Source organism: Poromitra crassiceps (genome assembly GCF_964638095.1).
Source record: "Poromitra crassiceps genome assembly, chromosome: 20".
Taxonomy (NCBI): Eukaryota; Metazoa; Chordata; class Actinopteri; order Beryciformes; family Melamphaidae; genus Poromitra; species Poromitra crassiceps.
This window is the reverse complement of record NC_139637.1, coordinates 2833186-2853806: the sequence shown is the minus strand read 5'-3', so window position 1 is coordinate 2853806 and position 20621 is coordinate 2833186. Positions and strand designations below refer to the sequence as shown.

At 43.3% G+C, this 20621-nt stretch overlaps 1 protein-coding gene across 1 annotated transcript; it reads right to left on the bottom strand.

Annotated features, from left to right (window-relative positions):
• Positions 1-236: 236 nt before the first annotated feature.
• On the bottom strand, positions 237-20415 carry tfcp2 (transcription factor CP2). The gene is made up of 17 exons (XM_083657081.1): positions 20110-20415; positions 19514-19716; positions 17183-17334; positions 16478-16554; positions 16268-16373; positions 15792-15898; positions 15268-15420; positions 15038-15148; positions 13904-14040; positions 13402-13453; positions 9395-9433; positions 8483-8624; positions 6070-6160; positions 5178-5287; positions 3870-4012; positions 2237-2288; positions 237-1443 (listed from the first exon to the last, which is right to left on the bottom strand). The coding sequence occupies exons 2-17, from the start codon at positions 19633-19635 to the stop codon at positions 1406-1408; spliced, it is 1632 nt and encodes a 543-aa protein (XP_083513207.1). The 5' UTR covers positions 19636-19716; positions 20110-20415; the 3' UTR covers positions 237-1405.
• Positions 20416-20621: the final 206 nt, after the last annotated feature.

The following is a 20621-nucleotide window of genomic DNA, read 5'->3' as shown; positions in this document are numbered from 1 at the left end:
ATGCAGTGTGTATGACGTTAACGATATAATCCCTTGTACATAAAAGCAGTTTCCATAGCAACAAAATTCCATATACATACAGTAAACCTCCATAATATGCAGTGTGCAAAAAAGGAGATAGATCTATGCGCAAAATATAAATGAAATCATGTCACCATTGTGAATTGCCCAAGGAGAATTTTGAGAATAGTGTAGTAAACATGAATAGACATAAAGACAATATAATATGGGTAAGTATTTTAATGAGATGAGGCGAAGATGAACAACATCTAAAATGCCAATCCATTTCATGTAAGCAGTACAAAGGACTGAACATTAACTATATCTTTCCACATGCAGTTCTGGTGTGCCCAACCCAACAACCCACTACACAGATTAGTATTTGGGAGTGGTACTGTCCAAAAACAATGATGGAGGAACATACATGTGTTAAAAAGAATATAAAAACGGTAAAAGTAACACATGATTCATAATGAAACATTTTCAAAACAACGGTCTACTCAATATTAATGTTTGAAAGGTCCAAAGTGAAATAGTTAAGTGCTAATAAGCTGATGGGAGACAGACAGCACGTGGACCAGAGACGGGTGGATCGCTGGTCTTGCTACTGTGATCACTAAAGTAGGCAGTGTTATCATCGTCATTCAAGATTGATGAATATAAACCATGATGGCTGACAATATGTTGAACCTGCTCAGTCCACTCCTAACAGTGCTCAGGGGTCTGGATGGAAAACCTTGTCATTTTCTCTCACAAAAGGGCAAACAGGCAAACGTTTTCGGGAGGACAAAGGACTCTTTATGTCCTCCTGATGGCTGACTTTGAGGCTTGGCATGCTTCCTTCCTGTACCTGTGTGGGGTTGCATTTAGCGGTCAAAGTGTGGCCGTTCCTTCCAGACCGGATAACGTGGATCGAGTACGGCAGCCTAGCACAGCGAGGGGGAAACCATGCTGCATTGCAGGTCGAAGGTCAAATACTGTCAGAATAACTTCCTTTCTTAAAAACAAACAAAAAAACAAAAGAAAAACGGACAATAAACTCATGATCCTGATGCACAGAGCTTTAGCACACCAGATGCCCACCATGGTGCCTCTAACCTCTTCTCCATGAGACGTAAGCGACAGAGAGGGAAAAACGTAACCATTTAAGAGAGACAGCGGCAGGGCGAGGAGAATGCTGCTTCATGATGGCAACAGAGTCAATCCTTCAGAAGTAAGACAAGGTATAGAGAGAGGAGAGGGCCAGGTCCTTCAGTCGCGTGTTCCCGCAGCGCTCCTCTAGAGAATCGTTGGGTCATCTTATCTCCACACGTTCCAGGAAGAGCGAGGAGGACAATGAAGCTCTTGAGGGGCTGACGGGATCGGGTCTAAGAGAGCAAGGAAACACTGTTCTCCTGCTCAGCATTCACTTCAAGATGATGTGGTAGCCATCATTCGTGTCATCTGGCAAACGAACAAAAAAAGAACAGGGCAGGCTGTTAAAAATGAACTTACAACGATTAAGTTAAAGCAGCTACGAGGAACGTTCATTTTGTGTTGGTTTTAGTGCCCCCCTGTGGACAAAACTGGTCCTCGCGCTGTGACCAGCGGATTGGCCGAGCTGAGACAGGCCGGTCAGGGCTTCTCTGAGCCCGCCTGAACATCGAGCCTCCCCCACCGTTTTATTTATTGCGTAAGCGCGTAAGGTTAACGTTGGTTTATTCACCGGCTGGAACTAAAATTACAACCAGTTTCACATGGACGGGAACACAGGAAGTTCCGCTGTCTCGACCCACGTGAATTTCCAAAATGCGGGATGACCCGCCCTACTTTGCCTCTGATTGGCTTACCCTGATATTTTACCCTAACCTTAACCAATCCTCACTTCTCATGACTAAACCCAACCAATCATCACTCCGTCCTTATGCCTAAACCCAACCCATTACATGCCTACACTCAACCAAACATCACTCCTCATCATGCCTAACCCCCCTTCCCCCCCGCATTACGGAAATTTGTGCACAGCTAATTAGAAAAACTATATAGAAATCGCAGATCTCTGCACTGATATTCTCATTTGCTGATGTAGGGGAGATGTGACTGTTAGCAGTTAAAAGTTCCTTATAGCTGCTTTAACATGGCTCTGACTATGTTAAATATAGAAACAGAAACACCAGAGGACAACCCAGAAATTGAGAGAATAACATTTGCACTGTCATGTTTCTGAGGAACTCTTAGTGCTTCCGAACTCATTTACCTTTCATTGTGTCCAGAATAAAACACACTTCGTCCTGGAAGTTCTGAATCATCTGTGAAGAAGAGAGCAACTATTATTATTATATATATATAATATATTATATTATTTGGTCAGAGTGAAATGTTCTATGGTCTCTCATGATTCCAAATATAGCCGAATCGGTTGGTTTGACCAAGTAAAACTTTTTTATAAGCATTTTACGAAATGTAGATACAAAAAAATGGCGGACGAATGGCTCTGGTGTGTATGCCTAAACCGGAAGTGGGCATGACTCTGGCTCTCCATAAACTGCTTGCTACATGAACTCAACCCTGGAATCAAAGCTGCATCGGTCATGAGAAGAGGACAGAGGCATCACTCTGGCCCTAAAATAAAGATCCTTTGTTTTCCATTACGTGTTCTGTTCTGCAAATCATTCCCCTGACGTTTGTGGGCTAAAGCATTCTGATAGAAACGTTCTGATGCAGGACTTTGTGGGCAAAACCACAATGGAATGATATTATCTGTGTAGAGAAACATAAATAGATTCATATTGTGAGCAGAGTGATGCATCTTCCCTTTATCTGATGGAGCAGATCTCTCAGGAGAGCAGGCAGTGTGCAGCACATGGACATTAAAACTGTCAATCATAGCTAAGAAATGCATTCTAATCAAACGGCAAGATCCAACACTGGACAGGTGCTGTCGCAACCAACCCACAACCCCCCCCCACCCCCCCCCACCCCCCCCCACTGTCCCGGTTTGATAAAGTGGTCCCCCTATGAAGGATATAATGGAAAATCAGTATGGATTTTAAGCCCTAGAAAATAATTATTTACCAAGTACTTGAATTTAATAAAACATTTTATTACGCTTATTATGCTAAGCACATGTGATGATGATTGGTCTCCATGTGAACATTTGTAAGTGCAGCCTTACGGCGGGTTTACACATACGCCTAGAGCGACGCTTAAAGCTACGCCTACGCATATAGGCATCGCTTCATGCACGCTAGGCGCCTATTTGCGTTCACACAGGACGCCACACTGAAGCCCCGCTCTGCGCTACGCTGATCACATGAGCAGCGTTTTTTTACACTTTTCAGATCTGATTTATAGCATGGGTGAGTCCTCTTTTTTATTGCAATGTGCAAGTGACGATGTCTGTCTATTTCCTGGCCCGCTGTAATTGTTATTTTCCCTCGGGTGATCATGTGACTATGAGTCAACACCATGAGTGATACATGCATTGAGACAGGGGGGGTATACAGTATATACATCTGACAGAAAAGACGTTAATAGAGGAACACATGAAGGACAGCTCTCCTACTATGCACTCGTTAATTCGCGCTCCACCCTCCCTTTTGGGCAAACTCGGTAGAAAATATGGCCCAAGTCCGTCAGAAACAACAGCCAGCTTGACAGTTCAGCGCGCCTAGACGCTGAAAAATAGAACAGACGCCTAAACGATAAATGCAGCGCAGCGAGAGCGTGGCTTCAGCGCAGCGTGGCAGCGGTATGTGTGAACGCTCTCTTCTGTTAACAAGGACGCCTAAATTTTATGCGTTGCTTAGGCGTTGCTTAAAGCGTTGCGTGTGTGTGAACCCGCCGTTAATAACACACAGAGACTAGAGGTATGAGAAAGGAGATCTTACCTCATCACTAACCAGTACATGGATGCCAGTGGGCCCCTGTTTAAAGATCTGGCTTATCTGTCTGGGTGAGATGTTGAACAGCTGAGCAATCTTCTCTGTGAGCTCAGCAGCTGTCAGATCCTCCAGGTAGACGGCGTGATACACTGCAGGCAGGGAGACAAGCAGGCAAGAGCACAGCGCTTATCATTTCTCCCCTGGTATTTATCCAAGTTCACAATGATCCGTATGCAATTTGTCAAAACGTGTTAACTTACAATTGTCTTATAGTTTTAGACAGATAAGTGACTACTGTATGTCTGCATTTTGTGTATTAAAACAATCAATGCAATACAGTGCAATATAATTCAGAGCCAAATCCCCATTATATAACAGACCGTTTCATTCTTGAGTTCTGATTGGCCTGCTCACATTCAAAGACGTTGTAAAACGCCCAATAAACACAAATCTGTTACCATATAATGGTTCCATTTAAATATTAAAGTACTAACTGTAAATCACCTCTCACTACTCAGTAGTGTGTCATTTAGCATTTAGTTACCGTTTAAGACCTATATTGCCTGGCAGATAGGTCAGCTACGCCGGTTGCACCAAGAGGGCTTAAGCCTTCTTTTCACTACGCCCAGGCGTAACTCTTACGCCTGGTCAGGAGGAGGTGTAATGAAGTGCCTGCCTGTAACAGAGATCTCCGTGTCTATCAGCGGAGACCTGATGTAATTGAGTCCTCACCGTCCTCATCGTCTTAAAGTCACCTTCGAAGCATGACGTTCGATTATAACAAACTAGTTGTGTGGCTTAGCCTTCCCAAATGTTGAGGGTCGTTTTTTAGAATTTAATACATAGAATTGGGAACGTTACATTCAATTTCATTCAGACTGCCTGGCACTCAATCGCCGCCATTTTCCCACGGAGCTTCCACAGGAGGAGGGAGGGTGGGAGGAGGGAGGGCGTAGTGACGCACATACAGTAGTGGCCATATGGCACAGTGAGGCTCCAAGCAGGTCGCGAGGCACGTTTTTGGGCCAATCAGGGGGCATTCCCCGGCAATTCACATGGACGCGCATTGCTACGACCGGCGTAGTTAAGACCAGACGTAAGCCCTGTTGGTGCAACAGGCGTAAATCCACTCTAAAGACTGGTCTTAACTAAGACCGACGTAGGAGTTACGACCAGTGTAAGTTACGTTTCAGGCAGCACTAACAGTGGTTTGTTTAGAAGAAGGACTGTAGCAGAGTGTAATTCACAGTCACACGTTCATCTATGCATTATTATGTTACAACAGACATGCATGAACCATGAACACAGGCTGACCGAAGAAAGTGCTGCTACTGGTAGCATCTCCGTTTTCATGTTTCTGCTGCTGCTCCCGCGCCTGCTGAGACTCTTGGCAAACGTAGATGGTCAGCCTCGGACGTACCACCCTGTAGAGACAAGAACCACACAGAGCAACACAACGCTGATGATGTCAGTACCACCCTGTAGAGACAAGAACCACACAGAGCAACACAACGCTGATGATGTCAGTACCACCCTGTAGACACAAGAACCACACAGAGCAACACAACGCTGATGATGTCAGTACCACCCTGTAGACACAAGAACCACACAGAGCAACACAACGCTGATGATGTCAGTACCACCCTGTAGAGACAAGAACCACACAGAGCAACACAACGCTGATGATGTCAGACGTACCACCCTGTAGAGACAAGAACCACACAGAGCAACACAACGCTGATGATGTCAGTACCACCCTGTAGAGACAAGAACCACACAGAGCAACACAACGCTGATGTACCACCCTGTAGACACAAGAACCACACAGAGCAACATAACACTGATGATGTACCACCCTGTAGAGACAAGAACCACACAGAGCAACACAACACTGATGATGTACCACCCTGTAGAGACAAGAACCACACAGAGCAACACAACGCTGATGATGTCAGTACCACCCTGTAGAGACAAGAACCACACAGAGCAACACAACGCTGATGATGTCAGTACCACCCTGTAGAGACAAGAACCACACAGAGCAACACAACGCTGATGATGTACCACCCTGTAGAGACAAGAACCACACAGAGGCAGAGCAACACAACGCTGATGATGTCAGTCAACTTGTGAAGTCTTTCTTTTTTTAACGTTAATAACATAACGTACTCCAAGACGGAATCAAATCAAAGGAAAGGAGACTCACCGTCCCTTCAGTGCGTTGAAGAGCCTTATGCCATCTGCCGGCCCACAGATCTGAATGACGTCCTCCCTCGTCAGCTTCAACAGGTCCGCCCCTGGTACACCAAACAACACCTTGCTTTTAGCCTTCACAGTGTGAACCCCTCCAAACAGGTGTGAAACCTGACTACACAACAAGGGGACTTGGTGACTGGACTAGTTGATAATATGTGCATCCAAATCACAAACTGATCCCTCTATACATCAGATCTGCAATTAGGCCCCACCCCCTTTAGGAGGGAAACACAAGCCCTTTTCCCGTTGACTTCAATGTAAAATAGCACTACCCCAAAAAATTATAGAAAAATAACAGAATCAATCTAGTTTATTAATGACCCCAAAACACCATGACATGACAATATATTACAACTCGTCTGGCCATAGAATGGGCAAGATACACTGGAAATATTATTTTGACCCATCTAAAATTATGTGACGTTTTTACAGTCCCGTGACTTGTCAGTCTAGTAGTAGCCGCCAAGTAGCCGGGTACGACGACACTGGGCTCCGCGAGTCACAGGGCTGTAAAAAAAGAATGTGACATGTGACATGAGTCACATGATTTTAGATGGGTCAAAGTCATATTTCCCATGTGCTATTTTACATTGACGTCAACAGATAGAGGCTTGTGTTTTTCCCATAAAAGGGGGCGGGAACATGTGCTGCCTACAAAATGACGTATAGATAGAGAGCCGCAGGTCCCGGACTTCCTGGTTCTTCACTGTTTCTGTCTATGGGATTTTTGAATGGGTTTTCTAATAATCTCTCTGGGCAACGCTGGCTTAATCAAACGCGAACCAGAGTTCAGTCGGATAATCTGCACACATGAGGACCACTTTCATGAGTTTTGTAGCGTAAATGCGAGCCCTAGAAGTAAAAAGCTCGAGCTAAGCTAATCCAGAACTACACACTGTCGCATAGGCTTCCACGTCACATCAGCGCTCAACCTGGACTGTTGTTGGATGTGTGCACTGATTACCCCGGGCTGAACGGGCTGAACCAGGTGAGGGAAAGAGAATTTCCGTGTTCGTCCTTTGAAGTGGTGACGTTATTGACGTATATATCCCCATCGACTGAACAGTGTAGTCTCATTTAGCCGTTTGCTAGCTAGCCGCCCTTTTAACGGCACGTAAAAGCTTCAAAACTCGTAAAAGTGGTCCTCGTGTGTGAAGATGATATTACTAAACACTGGTTGGCGTTTGATTAAGCCAGCGTTGCCCAGAGAGATTATTAGAAGCATTGTGACAAAAAACCCATTAAAAACTCCCATAGGCGAAAACAGTGAAGAACCAGGACTGTTAGCATCGATGATTTCCGGACTCATTCCTGCGGCTCTCTATTGCCGATCTGGTGTATGGGAATCCTCTTTTCACTTGGCCCCTCCTCAGGGAGGTCAAGTGCAGGTTCACCCACAAACCAGCGCCGCTGAAGCTGGTAGAGTTTCTGTGTCTTGTTCAAGGAAACTTCAGCAGGCTTGAACCCAGGTCCTCTCTACTCACTCACTACGCCCCCCTGCTGGCTACCCCCAAAATCCCGGTGCATCGATCTCTCCTCTAAGCTATTCTGAAGCAGTCGTTCAAAGTGACACTAGGCCAGACGCAATGGGTATCTGTGGCTTAGCTCTGTGGTCAGGAGCTCTGTGGTCAGGAGCTCTGTGGTCAGGAGCTCTGTGGTCAGGAGCTCTGTGGTCAGGAGCTCTGTGGTCAGGAGCTCTGTGGTCAGGAGCTCTGTGGTCAGCAGCTCTGTGGTCAGGAGCTCTGTGGCTTAGCTCTGTGGTCAGCAGCTCTGTGGTCAGGAGCTCTGTGGCTTAGCTCTGTGGTCAGGAGCTCTGTGGTCAGGAGCTCTGTGGTCAGGAGCTCTGTGGTCAGGAGCTCTGTGGTCAGCAGCTCTGTGGTCAGGAGCTCTGTGGTCAGCAGCTCTGTGGTCAGGAGCTCTGTGGTCAGGAGCTCTGTGGTCAGCAGCTCTGTGGTCAGGAGCTCTGTGGTCAGCAGCTCTGTGGTCAGGAGCTCTGTGGTCAGCAGCTCTGTGGTCAGGAGCTCTGTGGTCAGGAGCTCTGTGGTCAGGAGCTCTGTGGTCAGGAGCTCTGTGGCTTAGCTCTGTGGTCAGGAGCTCTGTGGTCAGGAGCTCTGTGGCTTAGCTCTGTGGTCAGGAGCTCTGTGGTCAGGAGCTCTGTGGTCAGGAGCTCTGTGGCTTAGCTCTGTGGTCAGGAGCTCTGTGGTCAGGAGCTCTGTGGCTTAGCTCTGTGGTCAGGAGCTCTGTGGTCAGGAGCTCTGTGGTCAGGAGCTCTGTGGCTTAGCTCTGTGGTCAGGAGCTCTGTGGTCAGGAGCTCTGTGGCTTAGCTCTGTGGTCAGGAGCTCTGTGGTCAGGAGCCGTCTCACCTGAGAAGTTGGTGAAGAGCCGACAGAAGGGTGAGAAGCGGTTTCTGTGAAGCCACTGTTGTGCGTCTTGCGGTGTTGCCGCGGGCAACAGATTCTGAGGGGAAAAGAGTGAGACAGACAGAGTGAGACTGTCTGTCTCACTCTGAGACAGACAGAGTGAGACAGTCAGAAACTGACACAAAAGATTTCATCACAATCATCGCCATGGTAATTTTAGCAGCTGCTAGCTAGGTCCTAGTGGTCTGGTGTGAAATTACTTGTCTCGCCAAAAGAAATGTATGAATTCACTGCAAGGTCCTTAAAATCTTTTGTTCTAGTCAGGAAAACTTTGAGATTTTGGATTTGCAACAAACTTAAAAGCGGCAAATGTGGTGACTGAGTACAAGCGATGCTGATAATGCTTCCTTTCAGCCAATTGAAGAATGTCTTCACCAGGACTAGCTCCCAAGAATCTTTTGACACAATCGTCTCTGTCTGTCCTAATAGCAAAGTGCAGCAGATGAGTCTCATCGTTGGTACTTGTCAAACAATTACTTTATTTATCTTCAATCTTCCTCTTTTAACGAAGAAAAAACAACAACTACTGGCTAGAAAGAACTATATTGCTGTTGCCTTGGAAACTACACACACACACACACTGCAGACCACTGAAGCCCTATTGAATTCTATTGTTCAACATGTTTGCTTATGACCTCTATAGTTAGCTTACATGTATAGTTAGTTAAGCATGTAAATAAAGAATAAGAATAAAACCAACTAGAACAGCTTCTCTTGATCAATAATCTGTCTGAGCAAACATCTGAACAGAAATGATAGAAATCTCATCAGATACATCAAACACAGCTATCCCACCAAATACATTGCCCACCCTCATAATTTATGTAAGAAAGCAGCAAATAAATGTAAACATACCCTGTTTGTCTCACTTTGTAGAAGACTGAAAGGCAACAACTGAAAGAGATAAAACTGTTTTATCTCTCTGGCAAAATGTTGTTCATTTATTTTGTTCTTTCAAACTTCCCAAAACATTTAAACTGTGCCTGCAGTTCATTGGGATCCAACAGGGTGCAGTATTGGGGGGGTAACACTGGCAAAACAAACAGATCACCATAAGAAACATACAGCAACATAGAGGGAGACTGGACAACTTACATACAGCAACAAATAGGCTGAGCATAATTATAGAAAATCAAAACTCCTGCCACAATTGCTTTAGCAGCTCAATTACGTCTAAAGTGTCTTGTTCTTGGCAAATACAAATATACAATATCAATACACATGTTGCATTATAATTTAAAGCAGAGCCCGACCGATATATCGGTCCACCGATATTATCGGCCGATATCCGATATATCGGTATCGGCCGATATGTTGGCCGATATATTTTTTTTTTGTATTTTTTAAGTTATAGACACAATTGTGTATATTGTGTATACACAAATAGTGTAGTAGCTGTACTGTACCGCACTGTAGATGCTACCATTATGTATGTCTAATGTTTAATTGTACGTTTAATAAGGTACATGCCATTTGCACCTGTATGTCAAATACGTCAAATTCAAAATGTTTAAGTACGTCCAAAGTATGCACATGACATGTGCACCTATGTGCAGTGAATATGCCACTGTCTCTGACTTGTCTTATCACTCTACTGCCTTATTGCTTGTTGTGTCTCTTGTTGTTTTTGCACTCATATGCCCTGTTATATTTGTACTATGTTGTAAACGGAGTTCACAGCACAAGAATTTCAGACGTGATACTTGTACTACGGAGTGACAATAAAAATCTTGAAGCTTGCATCTAATATGTGTATATTTGATCTTTTTTCTTAACTCAAGTCATATTTTATATTTGTTCTATTTGTTTTTTTCTATTTCTAGTTATTTACAATTATTAAATTCCCAGTGAAGTTTACGGTTTCATTGCATTGATGTCATTTTGGACAATAAAGTTTATTGATAAGGTGTAAAATATCCTCCCTACATTACATATCTCAAGTCATGTGAAGTACCGTAAATTCCGGACTATAAGCCGCGGCTTTTTTCCCGTTTTTTGGCCTTTTTTGGCCCCTGCGGCTTATATAACGGTGCGGCTTATCTATGGATTTAAAAAAAAAAAAAAAAAAAAAAAAAAATCTCTCTTTTTTAGCACTCTTTCTAACTATAAATCCACTTCTGTTTTAATTTCCTCTCTTGCCCTCTTTTAACAACATAACATAACATAACACAACACAGGTGGTGTTGTGTTATGTTGTTTTGTTGAAATGTTAATAAATGGGAGCTTCCTCAAACAGCCATCTCTTTCCCGACAATCCCCTCTGTGCATGAACCCTTACATATGGTAATTAAACATTAACACATTGAGTGCCAGCCATTTTTTCATCCTGTAGGTAAGTTGTGCCAGGTTTTTTTTTGAGGATTCTGGCTCATTTTACAAGAGCCGAGGATTATTTTCTGTTAAGAATTCATGAACACCAATCATCTAAAAATAACTAATAGAATGTGTGCTTTCTCTGTCTAAAAGAGTTAGTTTGCAGAGTTAGTAGTTATGTAGATATTAGCCGTTGAGTACAGCATGGTTTCAGCGTCTGGAAATTTATTCAGAGATAAATGGCTTTTTGTGAAATTCGACAGAACAGTCACTTTAACCATTCATTTTTGGCATCAGTAAGACCGTCAGACATTCTAAACAATAGTTTTGAACAGTAATTTCCTCCATAACAACAGGAAACACCCCTCTCATTCAAACTCCTCCCTCCGTGTGTCTTCTCCTCCTTCCTCCTGGCTCTACAGCGGGCGTGTCAGAAGCGCGTTGCTGCTGCCTGCCTGCCTGCGTGCCTGCCTGCGTGCCTGCCTGCCTGCTTGCCTGCGTGCGGACGCTCCTTGTGCGAGTCAAGATGGGCCGGGGAATGCGTGGGCGATGGGCAGATGTTGATTCTGGCCTTTCTGAGGTGTTTCAAAGTGTGTTTCACCTATAATCTATTTTGCAAATCGCTCTCCGCTCTCTGTGTGCGGCTGCCTGCGCGGCCGCTCTCGGGCAAGACAAGTGTGGAATGGATTACTGTAAAATCACCTCGCCATTTCCTTGAATGGCTTGCTCCCGCGGCAGTTTTTTCTTTGATTTCGCTCGTCTGGGGGAGCACTGTCAACACTTAGTGGGTCGGTAAAATAGATTATACACATTCTCTTGCTCCAATAGTGATCTCGAAGATGTAAAAGTTGTTGATTGATGTCCCACCGTCAAAAAAAAAAATGTTTATGTAAGACGAGATATCTCGGCTCTGGCACTCAAGCGTTGGATTATGTAAGACGAAATTATCTCGGCTATGGCACTTAACGTGTTAAAACACAAAAAAAAAAAAAAAAAAAAACATTAAAACACCCGCGGCTTATAGTCTGGTGCGGCTTATATATGTAAAAAACAGTCAACTTTGCAGGTGCGCTTATACTCCGGTGCGGCTTATAGTGCGGAATTTACGGTAATATCTTTGTCAAGTGTTTGATGGTTGAGGGATCATTGCACAAAAATATATATAATGTGTATAATATAATATAAGAATATTGGCCGATATATCGATATCTGAATTTTTTTACTCCCTAATATCGGTATCGGCCTCAAAAATCCAGCATCGGTCGGGCTCTAATTTAAAGAGAGGAGATATCAGTGAATGGGAGGAAAGAGGTTAAAACATGTAAAACCACAAATCCATACAGTAGTTTCCTGTCACCATGGCCCTTTTTAAACTAGTTTCCTGTCACCATGGCCCTTTTTAAACTAGTTTCCTGTCACCATGGCCCTTTTTAAACCGAGGAAAATATGTTTGCAGGATTTAAATTAGACCGTCTAGTAGTGTATCAGATTAGGCAGTCTAATGCAAAGTGGAGACTCAATCTTTGTGAGTCTCTGAAAAACTAACCGATATTGCGCAAATTAGTTCGACACCGACACTGAAGACAAGCCAGTGTTCACTTACTAATTGGATGTCACTAGTTTTGGTAGCACAGTAATTGGTGCTCTCAAAATCAATTTGCACGAATCAGTACCCCCATTAGTCAGAAATTAATTTAATCTCATTAATAAATAAATGTGGGTGAAAATAATGTCACAGTTTAATTTGCTCAACGGTTTATAAATCCTGATGGGTGGTTAGATTAGAAATTGGCCAGCCTCAATACTTCCCCGTGCTTTCATTCTTTGTTGTGCCCCATATGTGTATTAATTAATTAATTAATTATTAAGCGCATCAAAATATCAGCCAGACAACTGCCCCAAAAAACCCTGACAAGGAATGTTTTCAAGGTGATTTTTTTTTAAATCAATTGCTAGTTAATTCTGAAACATAAAAAAAATGACAGTCACAAATGTCAGCTTTGCATTCATGCGAATACCGTATTTCCTCTAATAGTGGCCGGTAGTCAATTAAAAGTCAGGTATCTATATCTATCTGATAATGGCTGGGGGCGTGGTCAACACAAACATATAAAGGCCGCCCCCACCAAACGGAAGTCTCTCTGGACTGGTGCATGTCATCGTCAATTAAGATGAGAGATCATTTACACACAAAAATGGTGTTGCATCACAGGCTCCACAAATTACCATAATTACCAGTAATGCATTGCAGCAACAAAAATGGCTACCTAACGAACCCCGACAGAAGCAGATCAGAAAACAAGGAGGCTTTGTACTAAATATGAGCAAAATACTGATCAAACAGAGGGAATTTGAAATAACTACCTCTCTTTAATATAAGCCTACTTCCAATAAAGGCCTGGTAGCCTCTGCAGCTGGAAGTAAATAAAGGCCTGGGCCAATATAGATGAAATACAGTCTACTATACTCATGCTGTTAATATGCAGGGGCTCGGTGAGGCTGCAGTCAGACAATAAATCCAGAGAGAGGGAAGTTGCACTTGTACTTACATCTGTTGCCTGGACGACGGGCTCGGCGGGCTGGTGGTTGGGTGATCCATTTCTACAAAGAGGGAGAAATGCAAAATGTCGGAATTGGGCAAGAAGAATACTGAACTCCTATAGACCCTTTTCACGGGGGGCATTTTGTGTCGAAAAGGCAGAACACAGGTGCGAGCAAAACACTAATGAGGGTTTCCAAATTCCAATCACGGAAGTTTGAAACCCTCAATATTTTGCTTGCACCTGTGTTCACTGTTTATCCTGCCTTTTCGACACAAAATGGCCCCCGTGAAAAGTGTCTATTGGCATAATCATATGTTCTTCTCCATATCATTGTTTCTTGCTTGTGTTCGATTAACTGTGTTGTGTTTAAAGTGCTATATAAATAAAGTTGATTGATTGATTGATTGATTGATCATCTGCATTAAGAAGCAGCTATGCATAATAGGTGTTTCTTTCTAGCCATGTGTATCCGCTGTGCATCTGTTAAAATTAATAAACGTTCACTTACGGCGAGCATGCAGCATTGGCAGAAATGCTCAAGCACTCATACCCTTCTGCAACGGGGAAGCTGTTGTGCGTTGTTGTGCTGTTGAAGCCGGGAGACGGAGAATTGCTCACGTACGTGACCTCCGGCCAGGGAGAGCACTGCAACAGACACGAGTGTTACGCTGCTGCTGACACCTCGATCACCTTAAAAACACCAGAGCATCATCTACAAACCTCCCCAGTGAAAACATTTGAGTGGTTTGGTTTTTGTCCTGGTATGTCTGTGTGCAGTTTCCCTCTGATATCTATGCATGTTGTTTGTGTGTCATCCTCCTCGCGGTTTGAGTTTTGATATTTAGTTTTTCGTTGCCCTGTGTCTCTGTCAACTACAGGTTTTTCAGTTTCTTGGAATGTCTTTGTCTCATCCAGACAAACTTCTCAAATTTTTTCTTGTTTTTAATCAATTATGTACTGTATATAATGTTCAAATTAACTACAGGTAAACCTAAGCCAGTGCTCTATTTATTTTTGATATATTATATATACCGTAAATTTCGGACTATAAGCCGCGGCTTTTTCCCCGTTTTTTGGCCCCTGCGGCTTATCTATGGATTTTTTCAGAAAAAAAACAACAAAAAAAACGGAATTCTCTCTTCTTTAGCACTCTTTCTAACTATAAATCCACTTCTGTTTTAATTTCCTCTCTTGCCCTCTTTTCACCACACCGCGGACACTGTGTGCACTGTAAAAAAAAACACAGGTGGTGTTGTGTTATGTTGTTTTGTTGAAATGTTAATAAATGGGAGCTTCCTCAAACAGCCATCTCTTTCCCGACAATCCCCTCTGTGCACGAACCCTTACATATGGTAATTAAACATTAAAACACAATAAAAAATAAAAAATAAAACATTAAAACACCCGCGGCTTATAGTCCGGTGCGGCTTATATATGTAACAAACCGGCAATTTTGCTGCTGCGGCTTATACTCCGGTGCGGCTTATAGTGCGGAAATTACGGTACTTTTTTTTTTAATTTCCAGGCCATTGTTGTAAGTAAAAATGTACTCTTCATTGACCTTGGTTAAATAAAGGTTCTATTTAGTTTTGACATCTCTTCTTCCCTATAAGCCCACTTCCCACTCTGGCACCGTGCTAACCTCTGTCAGGATGGTGGTCTCATAGGAGGGCTGGTACTTCTCCTTCTCCTGCGGCGCCCTCTTCTCCATCTTCTCCCTGTCCGTCTTCTGCTTCCTGTCTGCACCTTTAGGCTGAAACGGGGGTCATGTGAGGGCAGAATGACAGAATGACAGGATGCAACTAGCTCGTGTGTAAAGAACTCTTTAAAAATCAGATTCCTTTCTTTGCTCTGTGGCCTCACGCCTCGCACCTTGAACACTTTGACCTGGCAGGAGGCGGAGTGGAGGTGTTCCGTGTACTCGCCACCGTCGTTCTCTTTGAAAGTGTCAATCTGGATCCTGAAAGGCACGCCCTTCTCTCCGCCGTGCTTACGCATGGTGAACTCTGTGCTGATGCAGTGAACCTAAAGCAAGGAAGAGAATAAAGTATATAAGTTAAACCTACACGGGGACATGATGACATCATTTAAGGCTTGGCTCAAAAAACAAGAGCTAAACAGATTTTTTTTTTTCCTTTAGCAAAACTGTTGTATTAGTAATTACTGTGCAGAGAATTACATTCAGTGTGCTTGTTGCCAGTTTGCCAAACAGAATGTATGAGTACAGTAAATGTTAGACAAGCTTAGCTCAATGATGACAAAGTGCTTTAAATTGCCTGAGATGGAAGAAGCCAATCCTTGTAAGGGTTGAAAACTAAAATCAGGAATCAGGATTAACACAGGAAGGGAAGTTACAATATGTGCGGGGAAATCAACAGTGTTGTCCATCATGCTACCTGGATAAAAACTGAGGTTCGTTTTGATGGGTCCCAAAGGAACTCCACAGTGTTAAGCTGAGTAGGGTTAACCCTGGGGTCGATCATGCCAACTGACATGGGGATATCTGCAATGGATCAATGTGAAACAGGTTGTTATCAAAAGTGTACTTTATCCACACTCCATCTGCTCCAAAATAAATATGACCAATGTAATTTATAAACCCTGTGCTTAATAACTCAGTTCAAACCAAGCCACCCAGCAGACTTATGTTAAATTCTCCAAGGTCAAGTAACCCAAATGTCATAGTGAACAGTCAACATCCTGAACTGACTTGATCTAAAAAAAAATCTGTTGGATGGTTAATATACATACAAGGCTGCACAGCAACATTCTCGCCAGACACACAAATCCAACCAGAGTACATCCTCCTAACCAGATCCCTCTGAATCCATCCAGAGCAGAGCAGACAGGGAGATGCTCGGTCAGTGCTCACCCAGGTCGAGGATGCGGTCCCCGGGCCTGTTCCAGCGCCAGCCCTCCAGCTGCTGGTGCTCCGTGTACTGGAGCCGCCGGTCATGAAACACCACGCGGATGATGCTCTGAAAAGAACAATGTGTTGTCAACGACTTTAGAGGAAGAGCCTGATGCTGACGAGACACTGAGCTATGGATGATGAGTCAACTGCTGTGTCAGGCTCTCTTACCTTCACCATTTTACCAGTGATTTCCGGGAGCTCCCCGATTTTCCGATTATCAAGCATTCGAATTTCATAGGACTGTCCTGCAATGATACACTGAACAATGAGATCGGAAGTCCTACGGGATTTTCACAAAGACGGTTTCTTGTTACACAGGCATCCGCAATTGTTGTCTACCCTGAGTAGTAATACAGTGTTTCCCCTACCATTCTACATGGTACCCCCGCCAGGCCAGAAGATGAAATGCAATCCCCCCCCAAACTTTCAATAAATCTTTATGGCATATTATCACAATAAAACAATACTGGTGTTGACAGTAATAGAAGATGCAAAAGCATTCAAAACAATAAGCATTTTGCTTTTAGGAGCATTGTGGCCAGCGCGCGGCGCTGTTCCAAAACGTGTCAACGTGTGTCGTTGCCTGGTGCAACGCACATCCCATAATACAACTGTTCGCATCCCATAATAGTATGATGATAATTGGGATGCCGATGCGAACAGGTTAGCTAAAAATTTAGCGTCGCCAGCGAGGGCCCCCACCATTGCGGTTGGGGTACGTTTCGAAATCCCTCCAGGCCTGAAACATGTTTCTCGAGGAAACACTGTAATACTAATCCAAAACAAACATGACTTGTGTGTGTTATCATTTATTTCCACCGTGAACATGTTCAAAGCCAGGTGAAAGGCTGCCACTGTGACCCAAACGCTGACCTTGGTTGAGGTAGGTGAGTGTTTCGTCATGCAGTTTGACGGCTGGCGAGGTAGCTGCACAGAGAACGTACTGGAAGGGAAGGATCTTGTTGTCAGTGTCTGGAGGCAGGTTGGACTCCTCCTGCTTGAAGATGGGGAGGGCGAGCACATCGCTGGAGAACAGAGACAAAACAGCAACGTGGTCAGTAAGCTGCCAAAGCCTCATCATCACCTGAAACATTTATATCCTTTAATAATAATTAATAGTTAATTGATTGGATTTATATAGCACCTTTTCTAGACACTCAAAGCGCTTCAAATATCAGGGGAGGGAGGGGGAGGGAACTCAACTCATCCACCACCGATGTGTAGCACCCACCTGGGTGATGTGTAGCACCCACCTGGGTGATGCACGGCAGCCAGTTTGCAGAACGCTCAGCACACATCAGCTCTCACAGTGGAGAGTTGAGGACTGAATGTGCCAATTAAGTAAGGAGGGATGATTAGGTGGCCATGATTGAAGGAAGGCCTGTTTGGGAATTGAGCCAGGGCACCGGGGTTACATCCCTACTCTTGCGAAGAGTGCCGATGGGATCTTTAATGACCACAGAGAGTCAGGACCTCGGTTTAACGTCTCGATTTTCTGGAGAAAATGAATCCTGATGTTCAACTGTTAGAATGAATTATTAGGCTACTTTCAAACCTCATGAGACAGGACAAGCGCTAAATGAAATGGAAAGTCCTGCGCTACCAAACATCACCAGAAGCCATTAGTAACTAAAGGGTTATAATGTTCTGCAGCTTTGCGGTTCATTAATTACAATGAGCGTAACTAGGGCAGCACTACCAAATACCTGTGTATCTCATTTCTCCTCTCAACAGAAGAATTCCAGTAACAAACAGGCACTTTGCAGATTGAACAGTATCACGTAACAGAGCACTTACTAAACCCCTTCAAAAAAAGACGCTGAAAGCGAGTGTTCTTTCTCCACCAAAGCAATGTGCTTGACTCAGCGAAACCTGCATTGATTTCACACAATTCATTGGCATGATGAAAACTATCTTTGTGAGTCAATTTCTAACAACTTTTTAAGAACATCATGTGGGGGCAAAAATACCTATTCAAACTTAACAGTTGTGAACAGGAATTCTGATCTATAGTCACTATAAACACATCAGTTGTCTGCTGATTAATGACAGGCCAACTCTAATCATCCAATCCAATTTTATGAAAGCGGTTTTTAATCATCCAAGCAGAACATTGCTTTGCAACCCATCTGCACATAGTGATATACTTGACATTCTATCATCTATCAGACCTCATTTATTCACATCACATGTCAAGTCAAAGTAATTATAAAGTAACTTTTCCGTTCAAACTTATGGCAGCGTAGTGCTGCCACAGTGAAGGGGGGAAGGGGATCTTGTTATAATAGAGAAACTTTTCTAGTTATAGTCAAGTTATTTTTCTCATTTTAACAAGATATTTTCACGTTATGACATCTCATTAGTATGACATATTACCAACGTATCTCTTTATAAAGATACACTTTTCTCGTTAGTTGATATCTCATGAGAAAAGTTTATAATGAGATAAGTTGGTATGTCATAATAATGAGAAAATATGTCATTATAACATGTTATAACGAGAAAAATATCTCGTTATAACAAGGGAAGTTTCTCATAACGAGATACTGAGCAGATCCCCCCCCCCCCACACACACACACACACTGTGGCAGCTCTACGCTACCGTACAAACTGTACTCTAATTTGGCCAGAAGAAAGATTCAATTAGAACATGATTTTTTTTATTTTTATAATTGGATTGGTATCTCAAATACGAAAAACTACAACTACGGCATCCCTAATCAGGATGTTTACTTCATATGAGGTGACAGACGATTTCTATAAATGACTTTGTCACTTTGAAAAGTCACACCTTTTCTAAAAGAACCTCAGATGTATTTGACTCCACTAAAAAAACAGACCTACTTTTTTCAGCCTCTGTGGAATAAACTACAAAACAAGTTCAACATTGATAAATCTCATGGTTATTGCTCAGGGTCAAGTGAAAACACAAACTCCTCCTGACACTTAAGCACGGTGAGCAAGTGATATGGCTTCATAAAGTGAAAACTGAAGGAGACACAACTTGAAGGTGCAATTGCTGTGACCGAAAAAAGCATCACAACATGCAAACAAAACCAATAGAAGATTACCGGTATGTATTTATGTTTTAAAACAAGTAATACAATTTCTGACAGTGCATAACAGAGTCAGAGACCAGATGACATTCATGTTCAATGTTTTCAGTCCAACAGTAGCCTACAAAGTGACAAGGACTACGGTACCTCATACTGTAGGCCCCAGCTCCGAGCTCCTGGCCAATGCCTGAGAGACTCGCATCGAAGTCCTGGACCAGACCGGACTCGATCACTTCATCGGTGAGAGGCAGCTTCAGAGCCCACGCCATGGTGCTGACGGTACAGTACAGAGCTTGTGGGGTGCAATTCCTGTCAAACTCAAGCCAAGCTTTCAACCTGCGCTCCAACAACTTTGGTGAAGAAAGTGAAACAGGATTAGTGACTCGCTTGTCAACACCATCATCGGTCAACACCTGTCACAGTTACGTCAGAATATAACACACTGACAAAGCAGGGTAAAAAAAACAGCCATTTTTGCCAAATTCAGTTGTGCTTTTTGAGCAATTGCGGAGCTGGTAAGGGTGGCCATTAGTGTAGCCCTCTTCATGACTCTGAACCGATTGCTTTTCAGTTTAGAGTCATGAAAAGGGTTAGCCGTTAGTGCAGAGTAGTACGATCACTTATGCACATGGTGTACTGGCTGATGAGTAGATGCAAAGCAATAGCGTTAGTTAAATGTTTCTAGGTAACGTTAGCTAGTTAGGTAACGTAACGTTACAGCAATAAGAAAATGCACAATCTACCTTAAAGTGTATCTGTTAGCTACTTGCTAACACTGCGACAGTTTCGTGTCATCATGTCTCGCTCCTTCGTCCCAGTAGTGAAATAAACATGTCGAGAGCTAACCACTTAGCTACAGAACGTAGCCTGCCAGCTAACTTAGCTAGCTAGCTAACGTTAGCTATTCTCCGAGATTTGCGCTTCTTTTTCTTAGTTATTGAGGATTCACACCCACAAATTGTTTCTATTAGAAATGTACATTAATGAAATACTCATTAAAAAGTCACCTAGACTTCAAAATGTGAGAAAAAATAACAAATTTCTTTTGTTTGTTTATCTATCTTCGTCAGGTAAAGAAGCTTCCGTAATTTACTTCTTCCTTTTTGTGTTTTTGGAAGTGGATGCATCCAACGCTAAGATGCATTAGCGCCACCTACTGCTTCTGACCAGCCATGATGATAAGGAGAATGATCAAAATCATATTTTTGATCCTGTGCTTTCACTTGCCTGAGGCCAGAGCCAGTATCAACAGGCT

What these genes read in the sequence shown, in the direction of transcription:
- tfcp2 (XM_083657081.1), bottom strand. Translation starts at nt 19,635, where the DNA reads ATGGCGTGGGCTCTGAAGCTGCCTCTCACCGATGAAGTGATCGAGTCC. An exon ending in GAACCTCAGTTTTTATCCAG is followed by an intron (nt 15,421 to 15,791) that starts GTAGCATGATGG and finishes TCCTTGCTTTAG; the next exon opens with GTTCACTGCATCAGCACAGA. An exon ending in CAGTAGCAGCACTTTCTTCG is followed by an intron (nt 4,013 to 5,177) that starts GTCAGCCTGTGT and finishes CCCTGCCTGCAG; the next exon opens with TGTATCACGCCGTCTACCTG.